A 27,727-nucleotide genomic window follows, 5' to 3' on the forward strand; every position below is an offset into this window, starting at 1 on the left:
GTAATTCTGGATACCTTGAAGTGCCTGTAACTGGGTCAATGTGAAAGAATACAGAAAGACAGGCTTCAGGGATAGTCAGAATATGTTTAATAAAAATAATTAAACTTCAATTTCCTCTATATAACTTCATAGAAAGTAATCCAATAAATTACACATGACTTTTTAAGATGCTTGTCCTCCCCACTACACAACATATTATTCCACTACACAGACCACAACTTGCAAATATTGCAACTGTCCAAAAAACAACCAAACATAAACAAGAACAGACTTGATGACTTCAGGATATTATCAAGCTTGAAACAAAAAATACAATGCCAATCATCTATTTGTCAATTTCAGCAACTACTTTACCGAAAATGAAAATTCTAATTAACGTGTAGTAGTGTGTGCTTTATTAGTCTGTCTGTTGCATATTGGTCATTTCATTGTGCCAGTGAGGCGAGTCTATGACTGATCTAATCAGTCAGTTCAGCACTGTAGATGTATGTGACATAGGGAGACCTATAACAAACTATCAGAAAAATCTCATCAAAATACATAATAAAAGCAAATATATTGTTCCATATTTAGTCAAATCCAGCTCTCCCCTCAGTACTAACATTTCAACTTAAACAGAGCTATGGGTCTGTCTTTCAGAAAATTAAGCAGGCTTCTTGTCACACTAGTAGGAATGAATCCATGCCTCTTGTCTGCCTGTTGGGTCTGAAAATAAAGCCTGCTAAAACAATCATATTTGGGTGAATATTATAACCTGGAAGCAGCAAAGGCTGGGATTCTGCCTAAGGGCACTGGTAGATTTAGGGATAGACTAGGTATGAAGTGGAACAAAATGACAGTTGAAGGTTGTTCTATTGAATTCACTAGGCTTCTGAGACCTAGTGGTCGGAACCAGCCCAAACTAAAGTGGCAATCTGACAATGTTAAATCTATTTAGGTTGACTTTCAGGAAGAGTAACAACCTGGCTGTCTCTGAGTTTACACACAGAAACAATGGTAAAGGACATCATAAGTGAATGGGGAAAACAAAACATCTTTAAAGTAAATGGTATTTCAGTGAGTGGAGGTTCTTCATCAGTCTTGGTTTAGACAACAGGGCAGGGCTGTCTGTCTGGTGGGCTTGTATACGTTGATGAATGGGTTCAATATAGGCTCAGTGAACAGCTAAATGAAGGCTGAGAGACTAAATGAATGTCTCTACCACAGATGTAACCTGTTGTGACGTTTCATTGTCACCATGTAAAATAAAACGTCTCATTCATCTTCAAGATCATTTCCAAATGTGTGCCTGCCTAGCAGTCCAACATGTACTGACAGTTCTCCTACACGGTGCTGTATCAATCCGGAAAGCACTGTTCCACTAAACATAATTACAACAGGTACTTAGGGTATACTGAATTCCAGTCTCAGTGTCTCCCTTGGTTACCACGAGGATGAGCACAGATGAGCCATGTCATATGGTAATGAAAAAATACACCACCATTGAGCCATAGAAAATAAGGAACATAAAACATCTGTTAAATCACATCAGATACTGACTGGAAGTTGAGTGAGAAAGTGAGGGTGTGAAATACACAGAGGTACAGCGAGCGTAAGGACACTTCTACATCTATCAGTCTGTCTGCCGATCCAGTCATCAGTGGATTGATCAGTAAGACATATGGAGAAATGAACTAGCCTGGTGAAATCAGACTGAACAATGTGTTTAGTGATGAAACAGCATATCAGTTTGGATTCCAGGCTAGAAATTAACACTTAAAAGCCTCCAATTCCCATGAATCAGAGAGAACAGTCAGCAAAGCAGCTCAGTTCTAAAGGAAGGTCTGGATATTCAGTCTTACTCAAGCCTAAACTTAACCTACCATAGCCAACCCAATACTATTCAGAATCACTGCAATCATTGTATAAACTATGCTTTTAAACAGTCAATTATTAAAATAATTTTGATGACTCAGTAATCTAGTTATATCAGAGACAATACAAACCCCTCTGGTCTCTCAATACACATACGGTGTAGCTACTTCATTACTAGTTTATGATAGCAAGGTGATTCAACACAACAGGGACACACTGTGTTCAGAATGGAAGACTAGACATCACCCACAGTCAGAGCTCATTGGAGATTCTTCAGCTCCTTCGATAGCAGAAGGCGGCACTACGAGTGGAACACAGATACTGATGGGCTTTTAAATATTAAAGATGACTCAGGGGGTGTTGAGTATACTATGTCGACTATACCAGCAGTCACTGTTTATGTGACTTCACTTTTGGTTGTAGAACCCAATGCTCTAGCCTCCCCAATACACAATGGCCCGATTGATGCTGCATGCATGGGACACAATCAGTACATGGCCTGAAGAACACACTGACTCAGCCAAAATGGAAAGAAATGCCCACGCAAACAAACACACACAGCCAGAACACAGTGAGTGGTAGTCTCGCAGACTCAAGGCACTGGAAGAGACTAAGCGAGTGGAAGCTCTCAAGAGTATGCCATGAAGAACACAGAACCCAGCGGGGACGAGTGAGCCAGCCTTGCCAATACACACAACAGGATGTATTTGCAGTGAACTCAATCCCTTCTGTACTCTGCTGAGGTAACGATGCAGTCAAAAACACTGGGGTGGAATTGTGTCTTTTCTGTCCCAGCGAGAGCAGCATTTGGGGAGTAGACCCAACTGGTTATGTGCTAGCGAGTGTAATATGGGAAACTAAAGTGCACCTCAGTGTCAAAAGAACCATGTGTGTTGGTTGTGCGAGACAGGCAGGGGAGACTACATTCCAAAATGAACACTAGCATACTACTTAGAATGAATGTCCAATACATTTCTTCATTTGAATAACTGTGTTAGTGTGGACATTGGAACAGAGACTGAACACCTCTCCCTTGTGTGAGAAGCATGGCTGATGAAGGATCTACAGCATCAGTCACATTCATTAGCTGCCCGAGTTATTGCTGACTTTTCCAAACGTATGATCCGCAAAGTATACTGTAAGTGTCAAGAAGAAAACCTGTAAAAGTATTTACAAAGGAAAGCTAAATATTCAAGGTCTTTTCCTCCCACTATAAAATATATTAACAGTACAGCTCAGCAGAGAGAGCATATTTATTTCCTCTTTTTTAATCAAATTAAATCCCAACATGATAATTACAATAATGCCATTTTGATTTCTTTTTCCCATGTTGTTGCAATTGTACATCAATGTGTGTAGGCCTAATACAAGTTCACAAAGTTCAGAAATCTACTAAAGTTTGACATGCAAAATGTCTCTCAAAACAAGATTGTACCTTTTTGAACAAACACTGAAAGTTCATTTCAGTTTCTCCTAGGTCATGGTTCTTCTTGTCTCACTTTTGTAGTCTTTATTACACAACATTTTAGTTCGTTTTCTGTATTTACATGAAAAGAAATCACAATGTAAGTGCAGGAAAATCCATATATATGTGTAATATATACAGTACCAGTCAAAAGTTTGGACACACCTATTCATTCCAGGGTTTTTCTTTATTTTTACTATTTTCTACATTGCAGAATAATAGTGAAGACATCAAAACTATGAAATAACACATATGGAATCATGTAGTAACCCAAAAAATTGTTAAACAAATGAAAATATATGAAGGTCAGTCAATCCGGAAATTTTCAAGAACTTTGAAAGTTTCTTTAAGTGCAGTCGCAAAAACCATCAAGCGCTATGATGAAGCTGTCTCTCATGAGGACCGCCACAGGAAAGGAAGAAACAGAGATACCTCTGCTGCAGAGGATAAGTTCATTAGCGTTAACTGCACCTTAGATTAGAGCCCAAATGAATTCTTCATTCAGACACATCTCAACATCAACTGTTCAGAGGAGACTTAATCAGGCCTTCATGGTCGAATTGCTGAAAAAAAAACACTTCTAAAGGACACCAATAATAAGAAGAGACTTGCTTGGGCCAAGAAACACAAGCAATAGACATTAGACCGGTGGAAATCTGTCCTTTGGTCTGATGAGTCCAAATGTAAGATTTTTGGTTCTAACCGCCGTGTCTTTGTGAGACGTAGAGCAGGTGAACGGATAATCTCTACATGTGTGGTTCCCACAGTGAAGCATGGAGGAGGAGGTGTGATGGTATGGGGGTGCTTTGATGGTGACACTGTGATTTTTTTGAATTCAAGGCACACTTAACCAGCATGGCTACCACAGCATTCTGCAGCGATATGCCATCCCATCTGGTTTGCATTTGGTAGACCTATTAGGACCATGACCCAAAATACACCTCCTGGCTGTGTAAGGCCTATTTGACCAAGGAGAGAAACGGAATGCTGCATCAGATGACCTGGCCGATGACCTGGCCTCCACAATCACCCCACCTCAACCCAATTGATATGGTTTGGGATGAGTTGGACCGCAGAGTGAAGGAAGAGCAGCCAACAAGTGATCAGCATATGTGGGAACTCCTTCAAGACCATTGGAAAAGCATTCCAGGAGAAGCTGGTTGAGAGAATGCCAAGAGTGTGCAAAGCTGTCATCAAGGCAAAGTGTGGCTACTTTGAAGAATATAAAATATATTTTAATATGTTGAACAATTGTTTGTTTACGACATGATTCCATATGTGTTATTTCATAGTTTTGATGTCTTCACTATTATTCTACAATGCAGAAAATAGTCCAATTAAAGAAAAACCCTTGAATGAGTAGGTGTGTCCAAACTTTTGACTGGTACTGTATGTGTGTACATTTCTAATAGATCCATAAATAGATTTATATTTTCATTAGGCTCAGTCTTCATCGCTGGAGTCTGATGACCCATCAGAGGATGAAGAAGAGCTCCCAGACTCTGATGAAGAAGATGACTCCGCCTTCCCCGAGCCTTCTGGACCACTGTTCTCCTCCTTGTGTTCCCCTGACTCCTCCCTCTTGTCACCAAGACCCTCCTCTTCCTGACACTCTGGTGTTCTCCTTGGCGACAGAGGTTTTGAGGGGGCGGTCTTAGAGGTCTTAGTGGGCTTGTGGTCACTGTTTGAGTCACTGTGTGGTGGCTGTGTGGTGGACACAGGAAGGTTAAGGCCTGGAGTGAGAAGCATCCCTGGGTAAAGCATACTGGAGAGTAACAAGGGGTTAAGAGACAGAGGGTGACTGGAGGCTGCCTGGGCAGCAGAAGCACTTAGTGGGGTGGTGGTGGAGGTGGTGGCAGAGGAACTAGAGGGGGAATGGACACTGGGGATGCGGCCATCTCCGTCCCTGCTTTGACCTTCTGTCCTTTCACCTTTGGTGTCCGAGGTGTAAAGAGAGGGGGGGCCGTGGGAGTGGGAGGAGGGGGCTTTGGAGGAGGCAGACGAGGGCTCTCCTACTCCTCCTTCTCTGCTTCCCTTCTTCCTCTTCCTCTGCTCAGCTCCCCCCGTTGTGTCCTGTGGGGGCTTCCCCAGCAGACCCCCCATGCTCAGGAGGTTGGGAAGCCCAGCCATGCCAGAGAGCATCATGGGAAACATGGCGGCCAGGTTGTTAGCATCAGTGGGCAGGCCCATGAGGCCGGCAGTGAGCTGCAGTGACTGGAGACTTTGGAGGTTCTGCTGGAAGGCCTGTAGACTAGATAGATCCATGCCAGAGAGGAGGCCGTTGGCCAGCAGGGGGTTGAGGCCCAGGGATGGGGCCCCCTGGTTGGCTGTAGCTGCAGCCTTGGCCAGGGCGCTCTTGGGCCTCCGTCCACGCCGACTCACCTCCTCTGGTACGATGGGTCCTGTCAGGATCCGGTCAAACATGCTCTCTGGGAGGTAGCCCTGAAGGGCAGACAGAGAAACACAGGGTTAGCACTCTAATCAACAACTTCATTAGATAACTACAGTTAGAAACTGGGTAGTTCCAGCCCTGAATGCTGATTGGCAGACATCCGTGGTATACCACGGGTATGACAAAACATGTATTTTTACTGCTCTAATTACGTTGGTATCCAGTTTATAATAGCAATAAGGCACCTCAGGGGTTTGTGGTATATGGCAAACCATATTGCGTTGTGCATAAGAACAGCCCTTAGCCCTGGGTAAAGCGTTCTTTGCTTCACGGAAACATGGCTCACTTGAGAGACGCTAACGGAGTCGGTACAGCCAGCTGATTTCTTCTAGCATACCTTCGACAGAAACAAGCGTCTTTCTGGTAAGAAGAGGGGCGGGGGGTTATGCCTTATAATTAACAAGACGTGGTGTGATCATAACAACATACAGGAACTCAAGTCCTCCTGTTCACCTGACTTAGAATTCCTAACAATCAAATGTCGACAGCATTATCTACCAAGGGAATTGTCTTAGATTATAATCACGCCGTATATATTCCCCCCCAAGCAGACACATCGATGGTCCTGAACAAACTTTATTTGACTATGTAAACTGGAAACCACATATCCTGAGGCTGCATTCATTGTAGCTGGGGATTTTAACAAGGCTAATCTGAAAACAAGACTACCTAAATTCTATCAGCATATCGATTGCGCAACAAGGGCTGATAAAACTCTGGATCATTGTTATTCTAACTTCCGCGACGCATATAAGGCCCTCCCCTGCCCTCCTTTCAGAAAAGCTGACCATGACTCCATTTTGATGCTTCCAGCCTACGGACAGAAACTAAAACAAGAAGCTCCCGTGCTCAGGTCTGTTCAAAGCTGGTCCGACCAATCTGATTCCACGCTTCAAGACTGCCTCGATCACGTGGATTTGGATATGTTCCGCATTGCGTCACACAACAACATTGACGAATACGCTGATTTGGTGAGCGAGTTCATTAGAAAGTGCATCGGCGATGTTATACCCACAGCAACGATTAAAACATTCCCAAACCAGCAGCATTCGCGCGAAACTGAAAGCGCGAACCACTGCTTTTAACCAGGGCAAGGTGACCGGAAACATGACCGAATACAAACAGTGTAGCTAATCCCTCCGCGAGGCAATCAAACAAGCTAAGCATCAGTATAGAGACAAAGTAGAGTTGCAATTCAACGGCTCAGACACAAGAGGTATGTGGCAGGGTCTACAGTCAATCACTGATTACAAAAAGGAAACCAGCCCCGTCGCGGACCAGGATGTCTTGCTCCCAGACAGACTAAATAACTTATTTGCTCGCTTTGAGGACAATACAGTGTCACTGACACGGCCCGCTACCAAAACCTGCGGACTCTCCTTCACTGCAACCGACGTGAGTAAAACATTTAAACGTGTTAACCCTCGCAAGGCTGCAGGCCCAGACGGCATCCCCAGCCGCGTCCTCAGAGCATGTGCAGACCAGCTGGCTGGTGTGTTTACGGACATATTCAACCAATCCTTATCCCAGTCTGCTGTTCCCACATGCTTCAAGAGGGCCACCATGGTTCCTGTTCCCAAGAAAGCTAAGGTAACTGAGCTAAATGACTACCCACTTCCGTCATCATGAAGTGCTTTGAGAGACAAGTCAAGGACCATATCACCTCCACCCTACCTAACACCCTAGACCCACTCCAATTTGCTTACCGCCCCAATAAGTCCACAGATGACGCAACCACACTGCACACTGCCCTAACCCATCTGGTCAAGAGGAATACCTATGTGAGAATGCTGTTCATCGACTACAGCTCAGCATTTAAAACCATAGTACCCTCCAAACTCGTCATCAAGCTCGAGACCCTGGGTCTCGACCCCGCCCTGTGCAACTGGGTTCTAGACTTCCTGACGGGCCGCCCCCAGGTGGTGAGGGTAGGTAACAACATCTCCACCCCGCTGATCCTCAACACTGGGGCCCCACAAGGGTGCGTTCTGAGCCCTCTCCTGTACTCCCTGTTCGGACGACACTACAGTGGTAGGCTTGATTACCAACAACAACGAGACGGCCTACAGGGAGGAGGTGAGGGCCCTCGGAGTGTGGTGTCAGGAAAATGACCTCACACTCAACGTCAACAAAACAAAGGAGATGATTGTGGACTTCAGGAAACAGCAGAGGGAGCACCCCCAAATCCACCCTATCCACATCGACGGGACAGTAGTGGAGAGGGTAGTAAGTTAAGTTCCTCGGCATACACATCACGGACAAACTGAAATGGTCCACCCACACAGACAGCATTGTAAAGAAGGCGCAGCAGCGCCTCTTCAACCTCAGGAGGCTGAAGAAATTCGGCTTGTCACCAAAAGCACTCACAAACTTCTACAGATGCACAATCGAGAGCATCCTGTCGGGCTGTATCACTGCCTGGTACGGCAACTGCTCCGTCCACAACCGTAAGGCTCTCCAGAGGGTAGTGAGGTCTGCACAACGCATCACCGGGGGCAAACTATCTGCCATCCAGGACACCTACACCACCCGATGTCACAGGAAGGCCAAAAAGATCATCAAGGACAACAACCACCCGAGCCACTGCCTGTTCACCCCGCTATCATCCAGAAGGCGAAGTCAGTACAGGTGCATCAAAGCAGGGACCGAGACTGAAAAACAGCTTCTATCACAAGGCCATCAGACTGTTAAACAGCCACCACTAACATTGAGTGGCTGCTGCCAACATACTGACTCAACTCCAGCCACTTTAATAATGGAAATTGATGTAAAAAAAAAAAAAGTATCACTAGCCACTTTAAACAATGCCACTTAATATAATGTTTACATACCCTACATTACTCATCTCATATGTATATACTGTACTCTATACCATCTACTGCATCTTGCCATCTTTATGTAATACATGTATCACTAGCCACTTTAAACTATGCCACTTTTATGTTTACATACCCTACATTACTCATCTCATATGTATATACTGTACTCTATACCATCTACTGCATCTTGCCTATGCTGTTCTGTACCATCACTCATTCATATATCTTTATGTACATATTCTTTATCCCTTTACACTTGTGTGTATAAGGTAGTAGTTGTGGAATTGTTAGGTTAGATTACTTGTTCGTTATTACTGCATTGTCGGAACTAGAAGCACAAGCATTTTGCTACACTCGCATTAACATCTGCTAACTGTGTGTATGTGACAAATACAATTTGATTTGATTTGATTAGCCGTGGTATATCAGCCATATACCACAGCCCCTTGGCCTTATTGCTTAACTATACCACAGTCACTGCACTGACAACTAGCCAAGCTAGATACATGTAGTTCTATTATTCCTCTTTTATACACGTGAAGTAGACCTGTGGGGTGTTCTACAGCATATGAAGGAGGTAAAGGCTCAGACTTACCGACTGCTTGACGACGTCGGCCCACTCTGGTGGAACCCCGTACTCTGGGTTCTCCTGAAGGAACCGACACAGGTCCTTTAGAGGGGGGGCGAAGGCCCCACCAACCTGGGGAGAGGACGGGAGGACAACATGAGACAAAGTAGAAGTTGTACAGCACGCACGCACACACACACACACACACACACGCACACACGCACACACCTTGCGTGCATTTCTCCTGTTGATGATCTGGACCCTCTCCTCTCCTGTCAGACTGTTGACATCGATCTTGTTGGGGTTCCTGCAGCGATGCCTCTTCTGCTTGGGTCTACCATCCTGCTGGAACTGCTCCAGCTGCCTCTTATTCACTCCCTGAGGAGGAGAAGAGAGGGTCAGGGATACAGAGGTTCAACTACAGGACTACAAGGACTACTACAGGACTTCAATGAAAATTTTATTCAAATTGCAAATGGAATTTCTGTTTATGTCATGAATTGACTGAATGGAAATAGAATTGACAGTAACCCTGACGGATGTCTATTGTAGTTGTACAGTATATTCACAGCCCTTAATAAACCCTGGGTTAGGGATAGAGGAATGGAGAATCAGAGGGTGAGGAAGAGGAAGGGAGGGACTCACAGGGATGAAGGCCCCTGTGTCAGCCACAAAGCCTGGGTGTTCTTTGAGCCACAGCTCCAGCTCCCTCCTCCTGGGGGCATCGTCTCCGGCCAGACGGGTCCCATCTTTCAGGTTGATGACAGAGACCCTGCTCTCTGTGTCCATAGGGCCCTGGGCCCCTAGGGGGTTACCCTGCCCTGAGGCAATAGACAGCCCAGTGCCAGCCTGACTCATACCTCCCCACGCCTGGGGCACCTGGAGATGCAGGGTAGACATCATCCCATCAGTGAATATCTAGTGGCTAGTATTTGTATAGGCATAGCACAGCCCTCATACAGCCTCCTATACTTCAGTATACACAGTAAATCCTATATTATATTTTCAATTGCTAGGTAAACACATTTAAGCATACTCTTCAAACTTTAAATATCTCTTACAACCATGGAATCACATGTAGCTTCCCAGTAGCCAGTGTTGAAGGACTAAATGTTGAAGGACCTAAGACAGCAAGATCTGAGTGAGAGGATTGACATGGAAGACGTAGAGCCCCAAAGAGAAGAGAGAAAAGTAAATTAAGATCTTACGCTTTCAGGCACGGCTGGTCCTCTTTTCCTGTTCATAAAGAGCAGGTCCATCCCCTCCACATTCTTCCTTCTTCCTCTCCTCCTCTTCACCACCGGCTGGCCGTCCATACCTCCGTTCAGCTTCATCTGACCTGCCAGACCTGTAGATGCTGGAAACAACATGTCCCAGATTAAAACAGAAGACTAAAGCAGTACACACCATCACAATCATGAATGTACAACATATGGGAAAATGTATCTTTGCTGTCATCTAGTGGTAGCAAATAAAAAACACTGTTTAGCTTTGAGATTTCTCATGAAGGGTATTCTTTACCAGACAGGTATTTAAATAGTTTTTACCTTTATTTAACTAGGCAAGTCAGTTAAGAACAAATTCTTATTTTCAATGACGGCCTAGGAACAGTGGGATAACTGCCTTGTTCAGGAGCAGAACGACAGACTTTTACCTTGCCAGCTCGGGGATTAGATCTTGCAACCTTTCAGTTACTAGTCCAACGATCTAACCACTAGGCTACCTGCCTAGTATGAACTATCAATTGTATAAACTAACAATACATTGCTGTTAAAACAGGACTTTGTGGTCAGCCCTAGTCTGTATGTACCCTGTGGGAAGCTGGCAGCCTGGGGCTTGGTGAAGTCAGCCAGACTGGTGTCTGAGGCACTCTGGAGCTCATGGAGCCTTGTAAGGTACTGCTGCTGGCTCAGGGGCCCCTCCTCAGGCTCCAGGGGCCTCTTCAGGGGCTGGCCGGGCCCCTGCTTCTGGAAGGTCAGCTTCAGACCCCCCTCCTGCTGCAGAGAGGGGCAGTCAGTCAATTACACAGAAACACAAGGTCACACTGTCTGATGGCATTGGAGCCCCTTCTACAGAACCCCCCCCCAAAAAAAGAACAGAAAAAAGGGAGGGGACTAAGTGCTTGTTTTCACTGCATTGGCAAAATACTTTGTTGGCTTGTCATACAGAGCATTCTGTATGCTTGGAAGTTGGGATAGTTATGGGTAGGGAAACAGCATATACTGTAGCATATAGGGTAAGTTGACTATGCAATGTCAGGAGTTTACTGAAGGACTATGTCACAGGGAAAGCTGCGGCTTTCAGCATATTCCTTATTAAGGTCAAAATTCCAGCCAAACTGGTCAGGAAAGTCCCAGCAACACTGTAGCTTCTGGCCATTTTATAGAATATTTGACACAAATGCTCCTCCCTCTGTTGATATGGCAAAGTAGGCTCATAGCTAGCTACTGTAGTATCAAAGCAAGCAGGAAGCAGGCCTGCATGGTTAATAGCCCAGCTGCTATCAGCCCCATTAGAGACAGAACACCCACAGTACTAGAGCCCCATCACAATCCCCCACAATAGCGAGCCAGCCCCATCTCAATCAGATGAACCCTCTCAAACCCCAGTGTCTCCCCACACTAAGCTTCTTATTAGCTTCCCATCCATGAACGACTGATTTATGTAAAAATGTAATTACAGCCCAGATCCCAATCCACATGGAGTGGGTAGAAATTAAAGAGGGTATTACTATTAAACAAATCAGTGCTGTAGGCAGCAGCCAAAACAACAAAATCAAAATCCCCAACAAAACATGCTGAAACACCACAATTAGGCTTTGGAGTAGTGTGGGGTCCTACGAGAGGGGAGTAACGGAAATCAACATACTTCATTCATTTTCACTGAGAACTCCTTTTCTCCTGCAACATGCTTCTTCACCTTTGAACCCTGAGGGGAGGCAGATGGGTCCTCTGAGGCCGAGGCGGAAGCTGAGCAGAGGTTGCTGCTGTTGTTGGCCGCAGCTGCATTGTCCAGCAGCTTGGTGGTGTAGAAGGAGGCTACAGCCCCTCCTGCCTCGTACGACCGCCGGGCCCCCGGCCACTTTCCCTTCAGCACTGCTTGGCAGATACTGTCCAGACGGTTGATCATCACACGGTCCTACAGGGGGACAGGGGACATTATAAAACAAGTTGTTTGGATGCTGGATGCTGATTGGCTTTTGCCCGGACTATATCGTCTGGTGGAAGGATGAAATAAAACTGAATTAACGTGAACAGCACCCTCCTAAGGGCTTTTTCAACATGGTTGGGATTCTCAGGAAACTAACTCAGGCTAGAACTGAAACACTAAGAGGTTTAGTGTGTGTTTACCTTGGGCCAGTAGGATGCAGCCAGCATGTATCCTCCCTGGAAGGGGTGGTGGTGTGAGTTGTTGCTGCCGTTCTCTGTCACGTGACTGTCCTGCATCTCATCCTGAGTGGTGCTGAGAGACGCCACACTGTCTTCGTCAAATCCCTTCACGATGGCCACTGTCGGGACTGGAAGAACATGCAATATAACTCTACTTCAGAAAACCTCAAAATATACAACACAACAGACAGCCTAACTACCATGGCATATTTACAACAGTGATTGCCTCAACGGTACTGTAAAAGTCTTTCACTGCAAGAACCAAAAGAATAGTAGCAGCACTCACCCTTGATCTTTCCTTCCTCTCCCTCACTCTCACTGTTAACAGAGGAAGATGAAGATGAGGAAGAGGAAGATGAGGAGCCTGATGAGCAGGATGAAGACGAAGAGGAGCTGGATCCGGAGCGTGAGGAGGAAGAGGACGACGATGACGATGATGAAGAAGATCGTGATGAAGAGCTGGAGGAGGAGCCGTCCGAGTCGGAGTCTGATGCTGCGGAGGCGGCTCGTCTGGCCTCTCTTCGACTTCTTTTATTGGCTTTCTTCTCTTTCCTGGCGGCTGAGTTGGGTGTGAGTGGCTTGGTCCGTGCCGCCACCATGTGGCTCTCGTTCTCTCCTTTCACCACCCCCAGGTCAGGCTTCTCCTCTATCCCTGTAGGGGTGAGAGGGGCAGGCTGGGGACTCCACCTCTCCCCCTTCACCTGACCCCCTCTCTCCATGCGCTCCTCCCCCTCCGAGAGAGGTTCTTCTTTGGGCACTGCCCCCGGGATGTCCTCCCTCTCCATCTGGGCTGGGGTTGGCACTGGGGACTCTGCCAAGGCTGGGTCTCTACTAGCCTGGTACTGGGGGTTCAGGAGCGGAGTAGGGGTCTGGGATGGCTGTTGGACTCCTTTATTCTGGCTGTAGTTGCGCTGGGCAGCCATGAAGCAGAGCTCTGGGTCTCGGAGGATGTGGTAGTCTGTGCGGCTGACGCCGTGCTTGGTGGCCCCGATTAGGAGGTCTCGGTCGTGGGTACCGGTCTCCCACCACACGGGCAGGTCCGAGCCCAGCTGGCACAGGGGCAGGCGCTCATAGAGCAAGGGGTGGCGCAGGACCTGTTCCCTGACCTGGCGTAGCAGCTCTACTCTGTAGAGGGTGCGAGATGCACGCTCCTCTGTGATGGGCTGAATGGACAGAGAGGGGTCCACCGCTGTGTCTAGAGAGAGGGAGAGAGAGAATAAGGCTGTCCTGCATAATTCATACATCTGTGTTTGCATTTTGTGTGGACTCATTCCACTTGCTGTTTAACTTTCCATTGATCGTTAACCTTATCACTTGCTTGTTTCCCCAGCATTTCCTGAAATCATTAACTCTGTAGCACATTATCAGCAGGTATTGGTAAGCACACAACACAGTATACAGCTTATAAGTATATTGACTTCCACACCCTTTCTACAGGTGGCACAGCACAGATGAACAGTATCTCTTACCTCCTTCTCTGGGTGGCAGGCGACACACTCTCCTGCACATGGCAGTGAAGGCCCACAGGTACTTCTGCAGACTCTCGTCTGTCTTCTTGTGCAGCCGAGCCATGGCTCTGAACTTGGTCCAGTCGAAACGGCCCAGGTCTGGGTCAAACACCACACCAAAGGTAGACACCACACGGTAAAAATCAGCTTCCTCTCGCCTCGTCCATCTGGGTGAGAGGAAGGGAGAAAGAAAAAGACACAGAGGGAGGAGAGAAAGAAGAGAGAAATAGGGGTAGAGATAGAGATATACACAGAGGGAGGAGAGAAAGAAGAGAGAAATAGGGGTAGAGATAGAGATATACACAGAGGGAGGAGAGAAAGAAGAGAGAAATAGGGGTAGAGATAGAGAAATACAGAGGGAGGAGAGAAAGAAGAGAGAAATAGGGGTAGAGATAGAGATATACACAGAGGGAGGAGAGAAAGAAGACATTGGTATAAGTTATAGACCGTGGCTAAATTTACGTTTCTGTCCAGGCCTTGCAGCTTTACTCACCTCTGCTGGCGTTCTATCTTGGCGGCCATCTTGGGGTTGATCGTGTCGTTGAGGGTGGGTGGCAGGGGACACAGTGAGGGCGTGACCTGGGTGATGTGCTGGGTCTGGTGGATGTGGAGGATCTGTCTGGACTTGGTGTAGCGCTGAGAGGCTGTGATCAGACGTCTCAGTCTGGCTGTTAGCACTGAGGAGGAGGGCCAGTAGGCTGCGTCTCCTCCTCCTCCTCCTCCTCCACCACCTAACCCCTCCATCATCACTGGAGCACCCTCTGGAGAGCACACATACACAACACACACATTGTTTAACCAGGGAGAACGCCTTTTAAGTTGTTTTATAGTAGTGGAAGAAGTTGTAGTAGTTTCAGCAGTAGAAGCACTAGTAGTAGTGACTGTTTGTAATAGAAGTGACTGTTGGTAATAAAATATATAGTAGTTGTTGTTGTTGTTGTTGCAATAGTAGTGACTGGTACTAGTAGTGACTGGTAGTTGTAGTAGTGTGGGTGACAGGTAGTAGTATCAGTAGTATTAACTAGCTGTAGTAGTAGTGAGTAGTAGTAGTAGTGTTAGTCGTGACTGGTAGTAGCAGTAGTGGTGGTGACTGGTAGTAGTAGTAGTAGTATTAACTGGTAGTAGTAGTAGTATTAACTAGTTGTAGTAGTAGCGAGTAGTAATAGTAGTATTAGTGGTGACTGGTAGTAGTAGTGGTAACAGTAGCTGGTAGTAGTAGTAGTAAACTCAGCAACAACAAAAAACGTCCTCTCACTGTCAACTGCGTTTATTTTCAGCAAGCCTAACATGTGTAAATATTTGTATGAACATATCAAGATTCAACAACTGAGACATAAACTGAACAAGTTCCACAGACATGTGACTAACAGAAATGGAATAATGTGTCCCTAAACAAAGGGGGGATCAAAATCAAAAGTAACAGTCAGTATCTGGTGTGGCCACCAGCTGCATTAAGTACTGCAGTGCATCTCCTCCTCAAGGACTGCACCAGATTTGCCAGTTCTTGCTGTGAGATGATACCCCATTCTTCCACCAAGGCACCTGCAAGTTCCCGGACATTTCTGGGGGGAATGGCCCTAGCCCTCACCCTCCGATCCAACAGGTCACAGATGTGCTCAATGGGATTACGAGCCGGGCTCTTTGCTGGCCATGGCAGAACACTGACATTCCTGTCTTGCAGGAAATCACGCACAGAACGAGCAGTATGGCTGGTGGCATTGTCATGCTGGAGGGTCATGTCAGGATGAGCCTGCAGGAAGGGTACCACATGAGGGAGGAGGATGTCCTCCCTGTAACACACAGCGTTGAGATTGCCTGCAATAACAACAAGCTCAGTCTGATGATGCTGTGACACACCGCCCCAGACCATGACGAACCCTCCACCTCCAAATCGATGCCGCTCCAGATTACAGGCTCATTCCTTCGACGATAAACACGAATCCGACCATCACCCATGGTGAGACAAAACCGCGACTTGTCAGTGAAGAGCACTTTTTGCCAGTCCTGTCTGGTCCAGTGACGGTGGGTTTGTGCCCATAGGCAACGTTGTTGCCGGTGATGTCTGGTGAGGACCTGCCTTACAACAGGCCTACAAGCCCTCAGTCCAGCCTCTCTCAGCTGATTGCGGACAGTCTGAGCACTGATGGAGGGATTGTGTGTTCCTAGTGTAACTCGGGCAGTTGTTGTTAGCATCCTGTACCTGTCCCGTAGGTGTGATGTTCGGATGTACCGATCCTGTGCAGGTGTTGATACACGTGGTCTGCCACTGCGAGGACGATCAGCTGTCCGTCCTGTCTCCCTGTAGCTCTGTCTTAGGCGTCTCACAGTACGGGCATTGCAATTTATTGCCCTGGCCACATCTGCAGTCCTCATGCCTCCTTGCAGCTTGCCTAAGGCATGTTCACGCAGATGAGCAGGGACCTTGGGTATCTTTCTTTTTGTGTTTTTCAGAGTCAGTAGAAAGACCTCTTTAGTGTCCTAAGTTTTTATAACTGTGACCTTAATTGCCTACCGTCTGTAAGCTGTTGTGTCTTAACGACCGTTCCACAGGTGCATGTTCATTAATTGTTGATGGTTCATTGAACAAGCATGGGAAAATGTGTTTAAACCCTTTACAATGAAGATCTGTGATCTTTACAAATTATCTTTGAAAGACAGGGTCCTGAAAATGGGAAGTTTCTTTTTTTGCTGAGTTTAGTAGTAGTAGTAGGAGTAGTAGTGACTTGTAGTAGTAGTAGTGACTGGTAGTAGTAGTAGTAGTAGTAGTAGTGACTGGTAGTAGTAGTGACTGGTAGTATTAGTAGTTACGGGTAGTAGTAGTGACTTGTAGTAGTAGTATTAGTAGTAGTGACTGGTAGTAGTAGTGACTGGTAGTAGTGGTAGTGACTTGTAGTAGCAGTATTAGTAGTAGTAGTAGTAATAGTAGTAGTGACTGGTAGTAGTGACTTGTAGTAGCAGTATTAGTAGTAGTGACTAGTAGTAGTAGTGACTGGTAGTAGTAGTGACTGGTAGTAGATATTGTAATATGATGTGTATTGGTTGTGATAGTACAAAAGCTGAGTAGAAAGAGACTGAATAGCAAGATGTAACTGACCTCCAGGGTTGTCTGTGACAACCAGGTCTCCAGGAGAGGAGGCGTCATCCTATGGAGGAGAGAAGTGTGTGTTAAAACACTGGACACAGAACTGGACACAATAACACTCAAAACAACCTCTATTGTCTAGTCTCTACAGGGGCAGAGAATACACATGCCAGTCAGTGTGTACAGAAGCCTTATCTGTTGCTGTGCTGGCTCTGTTCTGCCCCCATTCACTGTGGCCTCACCTCCATATCGTCCTTCAGCAAGGCTGGGGCAGGCTTGTATTCTGGGTCATCCACGTCCCTGCAAACACAGATAACAACCGTCAGTCAGCCAGCCAGCCAGCCAGCCAGCCAGTAAGTCAGCCAGTTATTCAGTCAGTCAGCAAGGGCCACACAAGGTAACAGACAGGGGAACTTGCAGGCAGCCCCTAACAGCTCTGAACTAAACACGGACTCAGATTCACTTCAGAAAAGGTTTTTACAATAATATCAGTTTCTGGTTTCTTCCTTTTCTATCATAGCTTTATGACTGGTTATAAAAAGTGTTACAACAACTGAAACTTTTTAAGTGTGTCTAAGCCCTGTCTGAGTCAGTGGAGGAGACCGACAAGCTAACTACCTGACTCAGTCAGTCAGTCAGCCATGATGTGTAATGTTACCTACCCATCCATGAAGTCATTGGCTCTCTGTTCAGCAGCGATGGCCTTCTCGTCTGGCCGGCCCACCCGCTCTAGGAAGCAGAGGGCAGGGTCTGCACGCACTGTGTTATACTTCTCATAACCTGTATAGTGGACCACAGTGGAGAGGTAAGCAAACAGAGGTTAGAACTTGGAAACATGAAGAGATAAAAAACAAACATACAGCTGGCCACTTTCCCCCAAAAGGTGAGTGTGACAGCTGTCATCCAGTGTTAACTACATCCCTGTGGAAGAACATGAAAACACATACAGTACATTTTCCACATGACACTAACTCAGAATTGTACATACTACACCGTATCTGATGAATTCCCCCTGACCCTTTCTCTACATTTGACTTGGCTCTGTTCCTATATCCATTCTAGTAAACCCACTTAGCATAAAGTCATGTATTGGGCATGTATTCTAAGTGTTAAGCTAGTATCGTAGCCCTAGTATTACACATTCTAGATGTCTCAGGCCTGTGGGTCAGTTAGCACATCCCTGGTCCCTGTTGTTGACTCACCGTGCTTGTAAACCCCCAACAGCAGACACTTGTCAGAGATGTTGTCCCACCACAGGGCTGGTAGCTCAGAGCTGTCGGGCTCAGGAACCCAGATCTTGATCTCACTGATGAGGAGGGGGTGTGGACAGAACACAACATGACAGGAGGAACAGGGACTTATGGGTACAACAGCATGGGGGACTCATGGGTAGTATGACAGCTGGGTTTCCATCCCAACATTGATTCTCAGATAAGCAACAGAATGGTACACCCAAAACCATAAGCTTTCAGCATCAAGGCTGAAAATGTGTCTGGAGGCTAGAAATAGTCAACGTTTTTCCTCACCCACTTCTGAATACCCTCCTTAATAGTATTGGTTCTGAGAAGCTGCTGATCCATCTTTAAACAGCAGGTGGAGTGACTACTGACTTTCCCCTGAGTCTGACTAGCTGTGCCCTCCTTCAGACATGGACCTTCCTTCCCTGAGTCTGACTAGCTGTGACCTCTGTTATACATGGACCTTCCTTCCCTGAGTCTGACTAGCTGTGCCCTCCTTCAGACATGGACCTTCCTTCCCTGAGTCTGACTAGCTGTGCCCTCTGTTATACATGGACCTTCCTTCCCTGAGTCTGACTAGCTGTGCCCTCCTTCAGACATGGACCTTCCTTCCCTGAGTCTGACTAGCTGTGCCCTCCTTCAGACATGGACCTTCCTTCCCTGAGTCTGACTAGCTGTGCCCTCTGTTATACATGGACCTTCCTTCCCTGAGTCTGACTAGCTGTGCCCCCTGTTATACATGGACCTTCCTTCCCTGAGTCTGAAACGACATCTAAAACGATGTGTCAGCTGAATTTGCATGCGAGCAGCTTACCAGAAATCCCAAACTTAAACAAATACTGGCATAGTGCTGGCAGCCTGGCTGAACTGTTTTGCATAACATTCAGTCTAGCCTGAATAGCCCCGATCAATCCGACCATCTCAAAATAATGGAGTAAATAGTGTAATCCTCTTCAAATAATCTAATAACTGAAATGACCAATTAGAGGATAGACAGAGAGAGCACCAGTGAGCTTCAGAAATGTTGTGTTTTCTACTCTAAGGGTGTCAATGTTCAGAGCTGTTTGGTTGTAAAAGAGGTGAAAGTTCAGCTCACCTGGAGTCCACGCCGTCCAGTATCTTCTGTGACTGGCTTCCCATCACCTCTTGTTTCAGGTAGTAGAGCATTCTAACCCGCAGCAACACCCTGCACACAGACACAGCCCCGCCCGCGGTCACCACAAAGCCTCAGCACACACAAACGCTGAGAGAGCAGAACAGCTTTCACACGCACTCACGTCCGTAAACACACACACACACACAATCAAAATATCACACTCTCTCTCACACACATTCTCACTTTCCTCCTGGATGACTGAAATGCTGTGCCTAGCTCATCACGGTAGATGACTGAAACACGGTGTCTAGCTCATCACGGTAGATGACTGAAACACGGTGTCTAGCTCGTCACGGTAGATGACTGAAACACGGTGCCTAGTTCGTCATGGTAGATGACTGAAACACGGTGCCTAGCTCGTCATGGTAGATGACTGAAACACGGTGCCTAGCTCGCGACCGTAGATGACTGAAACACGGTGCCTAGCTCGTCACGGTAGATGACTGAAACACGGTGCCTAGCTCGTCACGGTAGATGACTGACATACTGTGCCTAGCTCGTCACGGTAGATGACTGAAACACGGTGCCTAGCTCGTCACGGTAGATGACTGAAACACGGTGCCTAGCTCGTCACGGTAGATTACTGAAACACGGTGCCTAGCTCATCACGGTAGATGACTGAAACACGGTGCCTAGCTTGTCACAGTAGATGACTGAAACACGGTGCCTAGCTTGTCACAGTAGATGACTGAAACACGGTGCCTAGCTCATCACGGTAGATCAACTGTCCATGCAAAGGGAAACATCTTGTATCGTTGTATATACTGTATAAATGTTGTCTTCAATGACACACACATGCCCAAAATGGAGTGGGATAGAAAATATGCAGTCAGTACAGTCACTGTGTAGTCAGTCCCTGATGCAGAGTCTGTAACATAGAGAGTGAGACAGTGTCTGTGCCATAGAGAGTGAGACAGTGTCTGTGCCATGGAGACTGAGACAGTGTCTGTGCCATAGAGAGCGAGACAGTGTCTGTGCCATAGAGAGCGAGACAGTGTCTGTGCCATAGAGAGCGAGACAGTGTCTGTGCCATAGAGAGCGAGACAGTGTCTGTGCCATAGAGAGCGAGACAGTGTCTGTGCCATAGAGAGCGAGACAGTGTCTGTGCCATAGAGAGCGAGACAGTGTCTGTGCCATAGAGAGCGAGACAGTGTCTGTGCCATAGAGACTGAGACAGTGTCTGTGCCATAGAGAGTGAGACAGTGTCTGTGCCATAGAGAGTGAGACAGTGTCTGTGCCATAGAGCCAGTGTCTGTGCCATAGAGACAGACAGTTTCTGTGCCATAGAGAGTGAGACAGTGTCTGTGCCATAGAGAGTGAGACAGTGTCTGTGCCATAGAGCCAGTGTCTGTGCCATAGAGACTGAGACAGTTTCTGTGCCATAGAGACTGAGACAGTTTCTGTGCCATAGAGACTGAGACAGTTTCTGTGCCATAGAGACTCAGACAGTGCCTGTGCCATAGAGACTGAGACAGTGTCTGTGCCATAGAGACTGAGACAGTGTCTGTGCCATAGAGACTGAGACAGTGTCTGTGCCATAGAGACTGAGACAGTGTCTGTGCCATAGAGACTGAGACAGTGTCTGTGCCATAGGGAGTGAGACAATGTCTGTGCCATAGAGACTGAGACAGTGTCTGTGCCATAGAGACTAAGACAGTGTCTGTGCCATAGGGAATGAGATAATGTCTGTGCCATAGAGATATGACAGTGTCTGTGCCATAGGGAGTGAGACTATGTCTGTGCCATAGGGAGTGAGACTATGTCTGTGCCATAGGGAGTGAGACAATGTCTGTGCCATAGAGATGAGTGGTGTGATATGATGTGATCTCTGGGCTGGCAGGGAGAGGAGAGAGAGGCAGGCTGAGTCAGAGGAGAGATGCTGTTTCCATGACGTACCCAGCCAGGCATCAATCAGGAGGTGGAAGGTGGTGGGTGGAGTATGGTATGCCTGATCTGTGATGGACTGGCATACATTCTAGTCTCCCTTCCTCTCTTAAGCTAGGGTCTGAGAAAATCTAGTTTAAAAAAAAAAATCTGTCTAACAGTGTGGCAGGTTAAAAGGTCCAGTGTAGATTTCTTCAGATGGTGTGTGTGGCCCTAGCTTTACACATCCAGTATGACACTAGTGGAAAGGGAGTGACATGAGAACACCCCCTCTGCAGGCAGAGCTGTGAGCTCCAGTGCTGAGGCTCAGGTCCAGCCCTCTCCCCTCCCTCCCTGCCTCTGTGCCCTGGGTCTCCCTGCAGCAGCTGCTGTTTCCTGTGGCTGTCAGCAAGTCCCTACATCACTCTTTCCCTCTCTTTCTCTCTTACACTCAGACAGACAGCCTGGAGTGTGGGAGGTATCTGACGGAGAAGGGAACCTCTCAGCCCCAGACATAGAGCTCATACATGCACATGAGTACTCACACACACACACACACACACGATACAAACAGTCAGATACATAAAGGTTAACACACACCCACAATCACATGCAGATCATATATATGACATGTACTAGCACAAGTCATACTGAGAATGTTACACATATCCCAAAAGAACACAGGCCTCGTCAGTCTTAACCTTACATTCCTAACAGGCCAGTACTAGTAGCTACACAGTATTGAACACACATCTTCTAAATGTCATTATCATAGGACAGGGTTCTGGATCTCTGTGTGGGACAGGGACAGTAGGGGGCCATGCCTGTGCATGCCCCATCCCCACGTCAGTCCACATTCCTCCCGGAGGGGAAAACGCGGAGGTCAGCAAAGCCACAGAGTGTGTCCCCGTTTGACCAGAGAGCCTCCCATCGGACGATCCCTGGCTTCAGCACTACTGCTCTGGGAACAATGGGGAACTTTCTGTGGAAGCCCTGCATGACTCTGTTTAAAGCAGGAGACAAACCCCCAAACAACCCCCTTTAGAAAGACAGCAACCTAAATCTATTTACTGTAGTTTAACACATTTCACCATCATCTAGTTGGCTAAGTTTTATATCTCAACAACCATCATCTAGTTGGATAAGTTTTATATCTCAACAACCATCATCTAGTTGGATAAGTTTTATATCTCAACAACCATCATGTATTTGGATAAGTTTTATATCTCAACAACCATCATGTATTTGGATAAGTTTTATATCTCAACAACCATCATCTAGTTGGATAAGTTTTATATCTCAACAACCATCATGTATTTGGATAAGTTTTATATCTCAACAACCATCATCTAGTTGGATAAGTTTTATATCTCAACAACCATCATGTATTTGGATAAGTTTTATATCTCAACAACCATCATCTAGTTGGCTAAGTTTTATATCTCAACAACCATCATCTAGTTGGATAAGTTTTATATCTCAACAACCATCATCTGCTAACTTATAGGTTCATATTTCAAACCATTTCATTGGATGTAAGAGTTGTTTTCTTCTTCCCATCACCTATGTAGCTTTATATAAAATATAATAAATCCCTGGCTGTAGTGTAATCTGTTTTTTATATCTGTCAATAAAAGATCAATGACAGCTATTAGTTAGTGATAAAATCCCATTCAGATGATTATCATTCAGCAGTGTAATCTATGATCTGATTCACGGTCATTATAGAGGAAAGCCACAGATGGAGAAGATGGCTGCTTCAATTTGTCTTAATTCCAGACAGTGGTGTTGATGTGCAGGAGTCTCTGCTACTGACAAAAACATACAATTATGTTTTCACACAGGCTAGCGTCAATACTGAGGGAAATACAAAATATGAGACGTTTCAAAAATGTTCTCAACTCTATATACGACAGAGACAAGAACATATGTTTATTTCCAACATCAATAAAAACCAAGCTAAGACACATTGGAACAAACAACTTGTCTTTGTTAATGTAACTATTAGACAACAATGCCATAAAAAAAATCTAAAAGTGTACTGAATATATTTAATACTATAGGCCTATTGTACCAAGAGTAGCTTCTTACTTGTTGCAGTGGTGTTTGAGGTGCTTCTTGTATCCCTCGTCCTGTAGCATGTGTTCTGGGTTGTGCTTCCTGATCCACTCAGCCTTCTGGATGTCAAATGTGCTGGATTGAGTCTTCATCTTCTTCCCTTTCCTGCCTCTGGGGACTGGGGTCGACAGACCTGAGGGAGGAACACAGATACAATTTGTGGTTATGGACACCGGTTTATAAACCCACATTAAAAAACATTAACAGTAAACCAATAGCACAGTGGTAAGGGGAAATGCCCTTTAAAGGAAGAATTCCTTGAGAGGAACCAGATTCTAATTTGTGGTTGGACCCCTGAGCTTTGGTCATTGTGAGGTTGTAACGTACCCAGGTGGTTCTGTAGTTCCTTGGTCTGTCCGTCCTCGGAGGGGGCGATCAGGTCCCACATGAAGCTCTTGATCTTGTCGTCACCGCGGTAGTGAACCAGACAGTAGGCCAGAAGGGCTCTGCAGATAGACTCTACATCACGCTCTGTCAACTGCTTCTTAAAACGACCATGGAGCAGGATATCCTTCCAACGACCCCACCTGGACGACACAGGAGAGGAGAGGGTCAATACTGGAGACAAATGCTGTACAATATAGATGGACAACACAGGAGAGCTTCAGTACAGACACAATACTGTACAATATAGATGGACAACACAGGAGAGCTTCAGTACAGAAACAATAAAATATAGATGGACAACACAGGAGAGCCTCAGTACAGACACAATACTGTACAATATAGATGGCCAACACAGGAGAGCCTCAGTACAGACACAACACTGTACAATATAGATGGACAACACAGAAGAGCCTCAATATAGACAACACTGTACAATATAGATGGACAACACAGGAGAGCCTCAATACAGACACAATACTGTACAATATAGATGGACAACACAGGAGAGCCTCAATACAGACAACACTGTACAATATAGATGGACAACACAGGAGAGCCTCAGTACAGACACAATACTGTACAATATAGTTGGACAACACAGGAGAGCCTCAGTACAGACACAATACTGTACAATATAGATGGACAACACAGGAGAGCCTCAGTACAGACACAACACTGTACAATATAGATGGACAACACAGAAGAGCCTCAATATAGACAACACTGTACAATATAGATGGACAACACAGGAGAGCCTCAATACAGACACAATACTGTACAATATAGATGGACAACACAGGAGAGCCTCAATACAGACAACACTGTACAATATAGATGGACAACACAGGAGAGCCTCAGTACAGACACAATACTGTACAATATAGTTGGACAACACAGGAGAGCCTCAGTACAGACACAATACTGTACAATATAGATGGACAACACAGGAGAGCCTCAATACAGACACAATACTGTACAATATAGATGGACAACACAGGAGAGCTTCAGTACAGAAACAATACAATATAGATGGACAACACAGGAGAGCCTCAGTACAGACACAATACTGTACAATATAGATGGACAACACAGGAGAGCCTCAATACAGACACAATACTGTACAATATAGATGGACAACACAGGAGAGCTTCAGTACAGAAACAATACAATATAGATGGATAACACAGGAGAGCCACAGTACAGACACAATACTGTACAGCAGTAACACTAAGAACAAGATGTGGTTGGTCTGGGCTGAAACTCAAGTCTGCACATCCTGTGGGTCCCCAAGATAAGTATTAAAGAACATTGTTATTTAGTATCAATGTTGGTTTGTATATTATCTAGCATAAGTGGCCCAGTCACTGTCACTGACCCGTATACTAGTAGGTTCTTCTCCACTCTGAAGCACTCTGTCCTGCCGTAGCTGTTGAGGCGGTCGTGGGGCCGGCGGAGCTTGGGCTTGTCCTCGTTGTCACTCTCCCCCTCTGACAGCTCTGCCAGCTCGTCCTTAGTGGCACTGAAGGGTCGGGTCTGCTTCCTCACCCTCGGAGTGTCAATTACCAGGCTGTTCTGTTGTGGAATAGGAGAGGAACACACACAGATACTCAGATACTATTGTAGCAAATTCACACATGGCATTGATCTTATCTCCTATATAACATATCTCATCATGGTCAGAAAGAGCAGGTTCAGTGTTTAAACTAAAGCATTACTTACTCTGCCATTGGCAGTGTCCATGTCAATCTCAGCCTTCTTGGCCCACTTGTCCCAGAAGTTGGGGTCGTCCAGAGAAATGTCTGTGCGGTTTCCGGATGCCACAAAACTGGCCTGAGAGAGAAGGAGACATTATATCACATTAAACCTTGATAATCAGATTTACTGTTCTTTCCTGAGTCTCCTTCAATGAGAAGTCTGAGTCTCCTAACAGAGCTGAGAGTCTGTGATGAAGAGTGACATGAGAGTAGACAGGAGACACTGGTTACTACTGCTAGTCATGCAGAAAGGAAAAAGATAGCAACATTCAAACAATGACCACTGTGTGGTGCTTTTCAGTCACTGGGTACCTTGGCAAAGGTAGATCCCCGTCCCTCAGACTCGATGGTGATGGTCTTGGTCCTGCGTTGAAGGATCTGGTCGATGTCCTCCTCACAGAACTTGGCCCCCTCATCCTCATCGTCCATCAGAGCTCCATAAGCCCCTTTCCTCAGCAGGTCCTCGATCTCCTTCTTAGACAGCTGCTGCTGGGTCGGCTGGAGAGAGGGGAGGGGGAGAAGGAGAAACAGAGAGGGTGTTAGGGGAACTGATGATGGACTACAGTAGATCACAGACTGGACTATTTACACATTACATCCTTGTACACACAAACATGTGCACAACACATGCACACTCATTAACACCACACAAAAACAGACAGACACTCTAGTGTGAGAAACACAGAGGAGAGAGACAGTTAGTTGAACTGAAGCTGAACTGGATCACATGCTAGACCTTTTTAAATCTTTAAGAGTAGCAGCAACCCCCAGCTGACCCACGGTGTGTTAGTATGCAACTGGTGGTGATAATGTCTGCTCAACACTTTCTTCCTGATAGTCCAGCTAATCCAGAGAGAGAAACAGCTACGCTCCTCCTACACACTGATGATGCACTAAGAGGATATCTCAAAGCTGTGTTTATTATATTGACTAGTCCACTTTCTACATTCTCATTTTGTAGAATGGACTTAACATTTTGTGCCTTCGGAATATATTCTGTCCCCTTGACTTTTTACACATTTTGTTACATTACAGCCTTATTCTAAAATGGATGAAATCATTTTTTCCCCTCATCAATCTACACACAATACCCCATAATGACAAAGCAAAAATCATATATATTTTGCTTTACAAATATATATATATATATTTATTTTTTTAACGGGAAAATGACATTTACATAAGTATTCAGGCCCTTTACTCAGTACTTTGTTGAAGCACCTTTGGCAGCGATTACATAATTGACTCTTCTTGGGTATGACGCTACAAGCTTGGCACACCTGTATTTGGGGAGTTTCTCCCATTGTTCTCTGCAGATCCTCTCAAGCTCTGTCAGGTTAGATGGGGAGCGTCGCTGCACAGCTACTTTCAGGTCTCTCCAGAGAAGTTTGATCGGGTTCAAGTCCGGGGTCTGGCTGGGCCACTCAAGGACATTCAGAGACTTGTCCCGAAGCCACTCCTGTGTTGTCTTGGCTGTGTGCATAGCGTTGTTGTCCTGTTGGAAGGTGAACCTCCACCCCAGTCTGAGGTCCTGAGCACTCTGGAGCAGGTTTTAATCAAGGATCTCTCTGTGCTCCATTCATCTTTGCATCAATCTTGACTGGTCTCCCAGTCCCTGCCACTGAAAAACATTCCCACAGCATGATGCTGCCACCACCATGCTACCCCGTAGGGATGGTGCCAAGTTTTCTCCAGATGTGACGGTTGGCATTCAGACCAAAGAGTTCAATCTTGGTTTCATTAGACCAGATAATCTTGTTTCTCATGATCTGAGAGTTTTAGGTACCTTTTGGCAAACTCCAAGCGTGCTGTCATGTGGCTTTCACTCTACCATAAAGGTCTGATTGGTGGAGTGCTGTAGAGATAGTTGTCATTCTGGAAGGTTCTCCCATCTCCACAGAGGAACTCTAGAGCTCTGTCAGTGACCATCGGGTTCTTGGTCACCTCTTTGACGAGGGCCCTTATTCCCGATTGCTCAGTTTGGCCGGGCGGCCAGCTCTAGGGAGAGTCTTGGTGGTTCCAAACTTCTTTCATTTAAGAATGATGGAGGCCACTGTGTTCTTACGGACTTTCA

General features: G+C 46.0%; 1 protein-coding gene across 7 annotated transcripts in view; it reads right to left on the bottom strand.

Moving 5' to 3' along the window:
• Positions 1–69: 69 nt before the first annotated feature.
• LOC109874981 (chromodomain-helicase-DNA-binding protein 9) overlaps positions 70–27,727 on the bottom strand; it is a 119,563-nt gene continuing 91,905 nt past the window's right edge. For 5 of the 7 annotated variants that reach the window (XM_031814637.1, XM_031814632.1, XM_031814646.1 and 2 more), the window contains 21 exons: positions 25,966–26,151; positions 25,619–25,729; positions 25,275–25,471; positions 23,840–24,039; positions 23,486–23,645; positions 19,472–19,561; positions 18,340–18,443; positions 17,800–17,917; positions 17,380–17,437; positions 17,150–17,198; positions 14,549–14,816; positions 14,017–14,222; positions 12,834–13,742; positions 12,509–12,675; positions 12,027–12,296; positions 10,969–11,155; positions 10,367–10,515; positions 9,804–10,037; positions 9,387–9,536; positions 9,186–9,290; positions 70–5,761 (listed from right to left, as the gene is read on the bottom strand). In XM_031814637.1, coding sequence (XP_031670497.1) covers positions 4,763–5,761; positions 9,186–9,290; positions 9,387–9,536; positions 9,804–10,037; positions 10,367–10,515; positions 10,969–11,155; positions 12,027–12,296; positions 12,509–12,675; positions 12,834–13,742; positions 14,017–14,222; positions 14,549–14,816; positions 17,150–17,198; positions 17,380–17,437; positions 17,800–17,917; positions 18,340–18,443; positions 19,472–19,561; positions 23,486–23,645; positions 23,840–24,039; positions 25,275–25,471; positions 25,619–25,729; positions 25,966–26,151 — 4,917 coding nt within the window. In that variant the 3' untranslated portion in view covers positions 70–4,762. The remainder of the gene's footprint in view (positions 5,762–9,185; positions 9,291–9,386; positions 9,537–9,803; positions 10,038–10,366; positions 10,516–10,968; positions 11,156–12,026; positions 12,297–12,508; positions 12,676–12,833; positions 13,743–14,016; positions 14,223–14,548; positions 14,817–17,149; positions 17,199–17,379; positions 17,438–17,799; positions 17,918–18,339; positions 18,444–19,471; positions 19,562–23,485; positions 23,646–23,839; positions 24,040–25,274; positions 25,472–25,618; positions 25,730–25,965; positions 26,152–27,727) is intronic. The other 2 variants (XM_031814665.1, XM_031814653.1) reach the window with 2 other exon arrangements.

This window comes from Oncorhynchus kisutch, linkage group LG3, assembly GCF_002021735.2.
Source record: "Oncorhynchus kisutch isolate 150728-3 linkage group LG3, Okis_V2, whole genome shotgun sequence".
Lineage (NCBI taxonomy): Eukaryota > Metazoa > Chordata > Actinopteri > Salmoniformes > Salmonidae > Oncorhynchus > Oncorhynchus kisutch.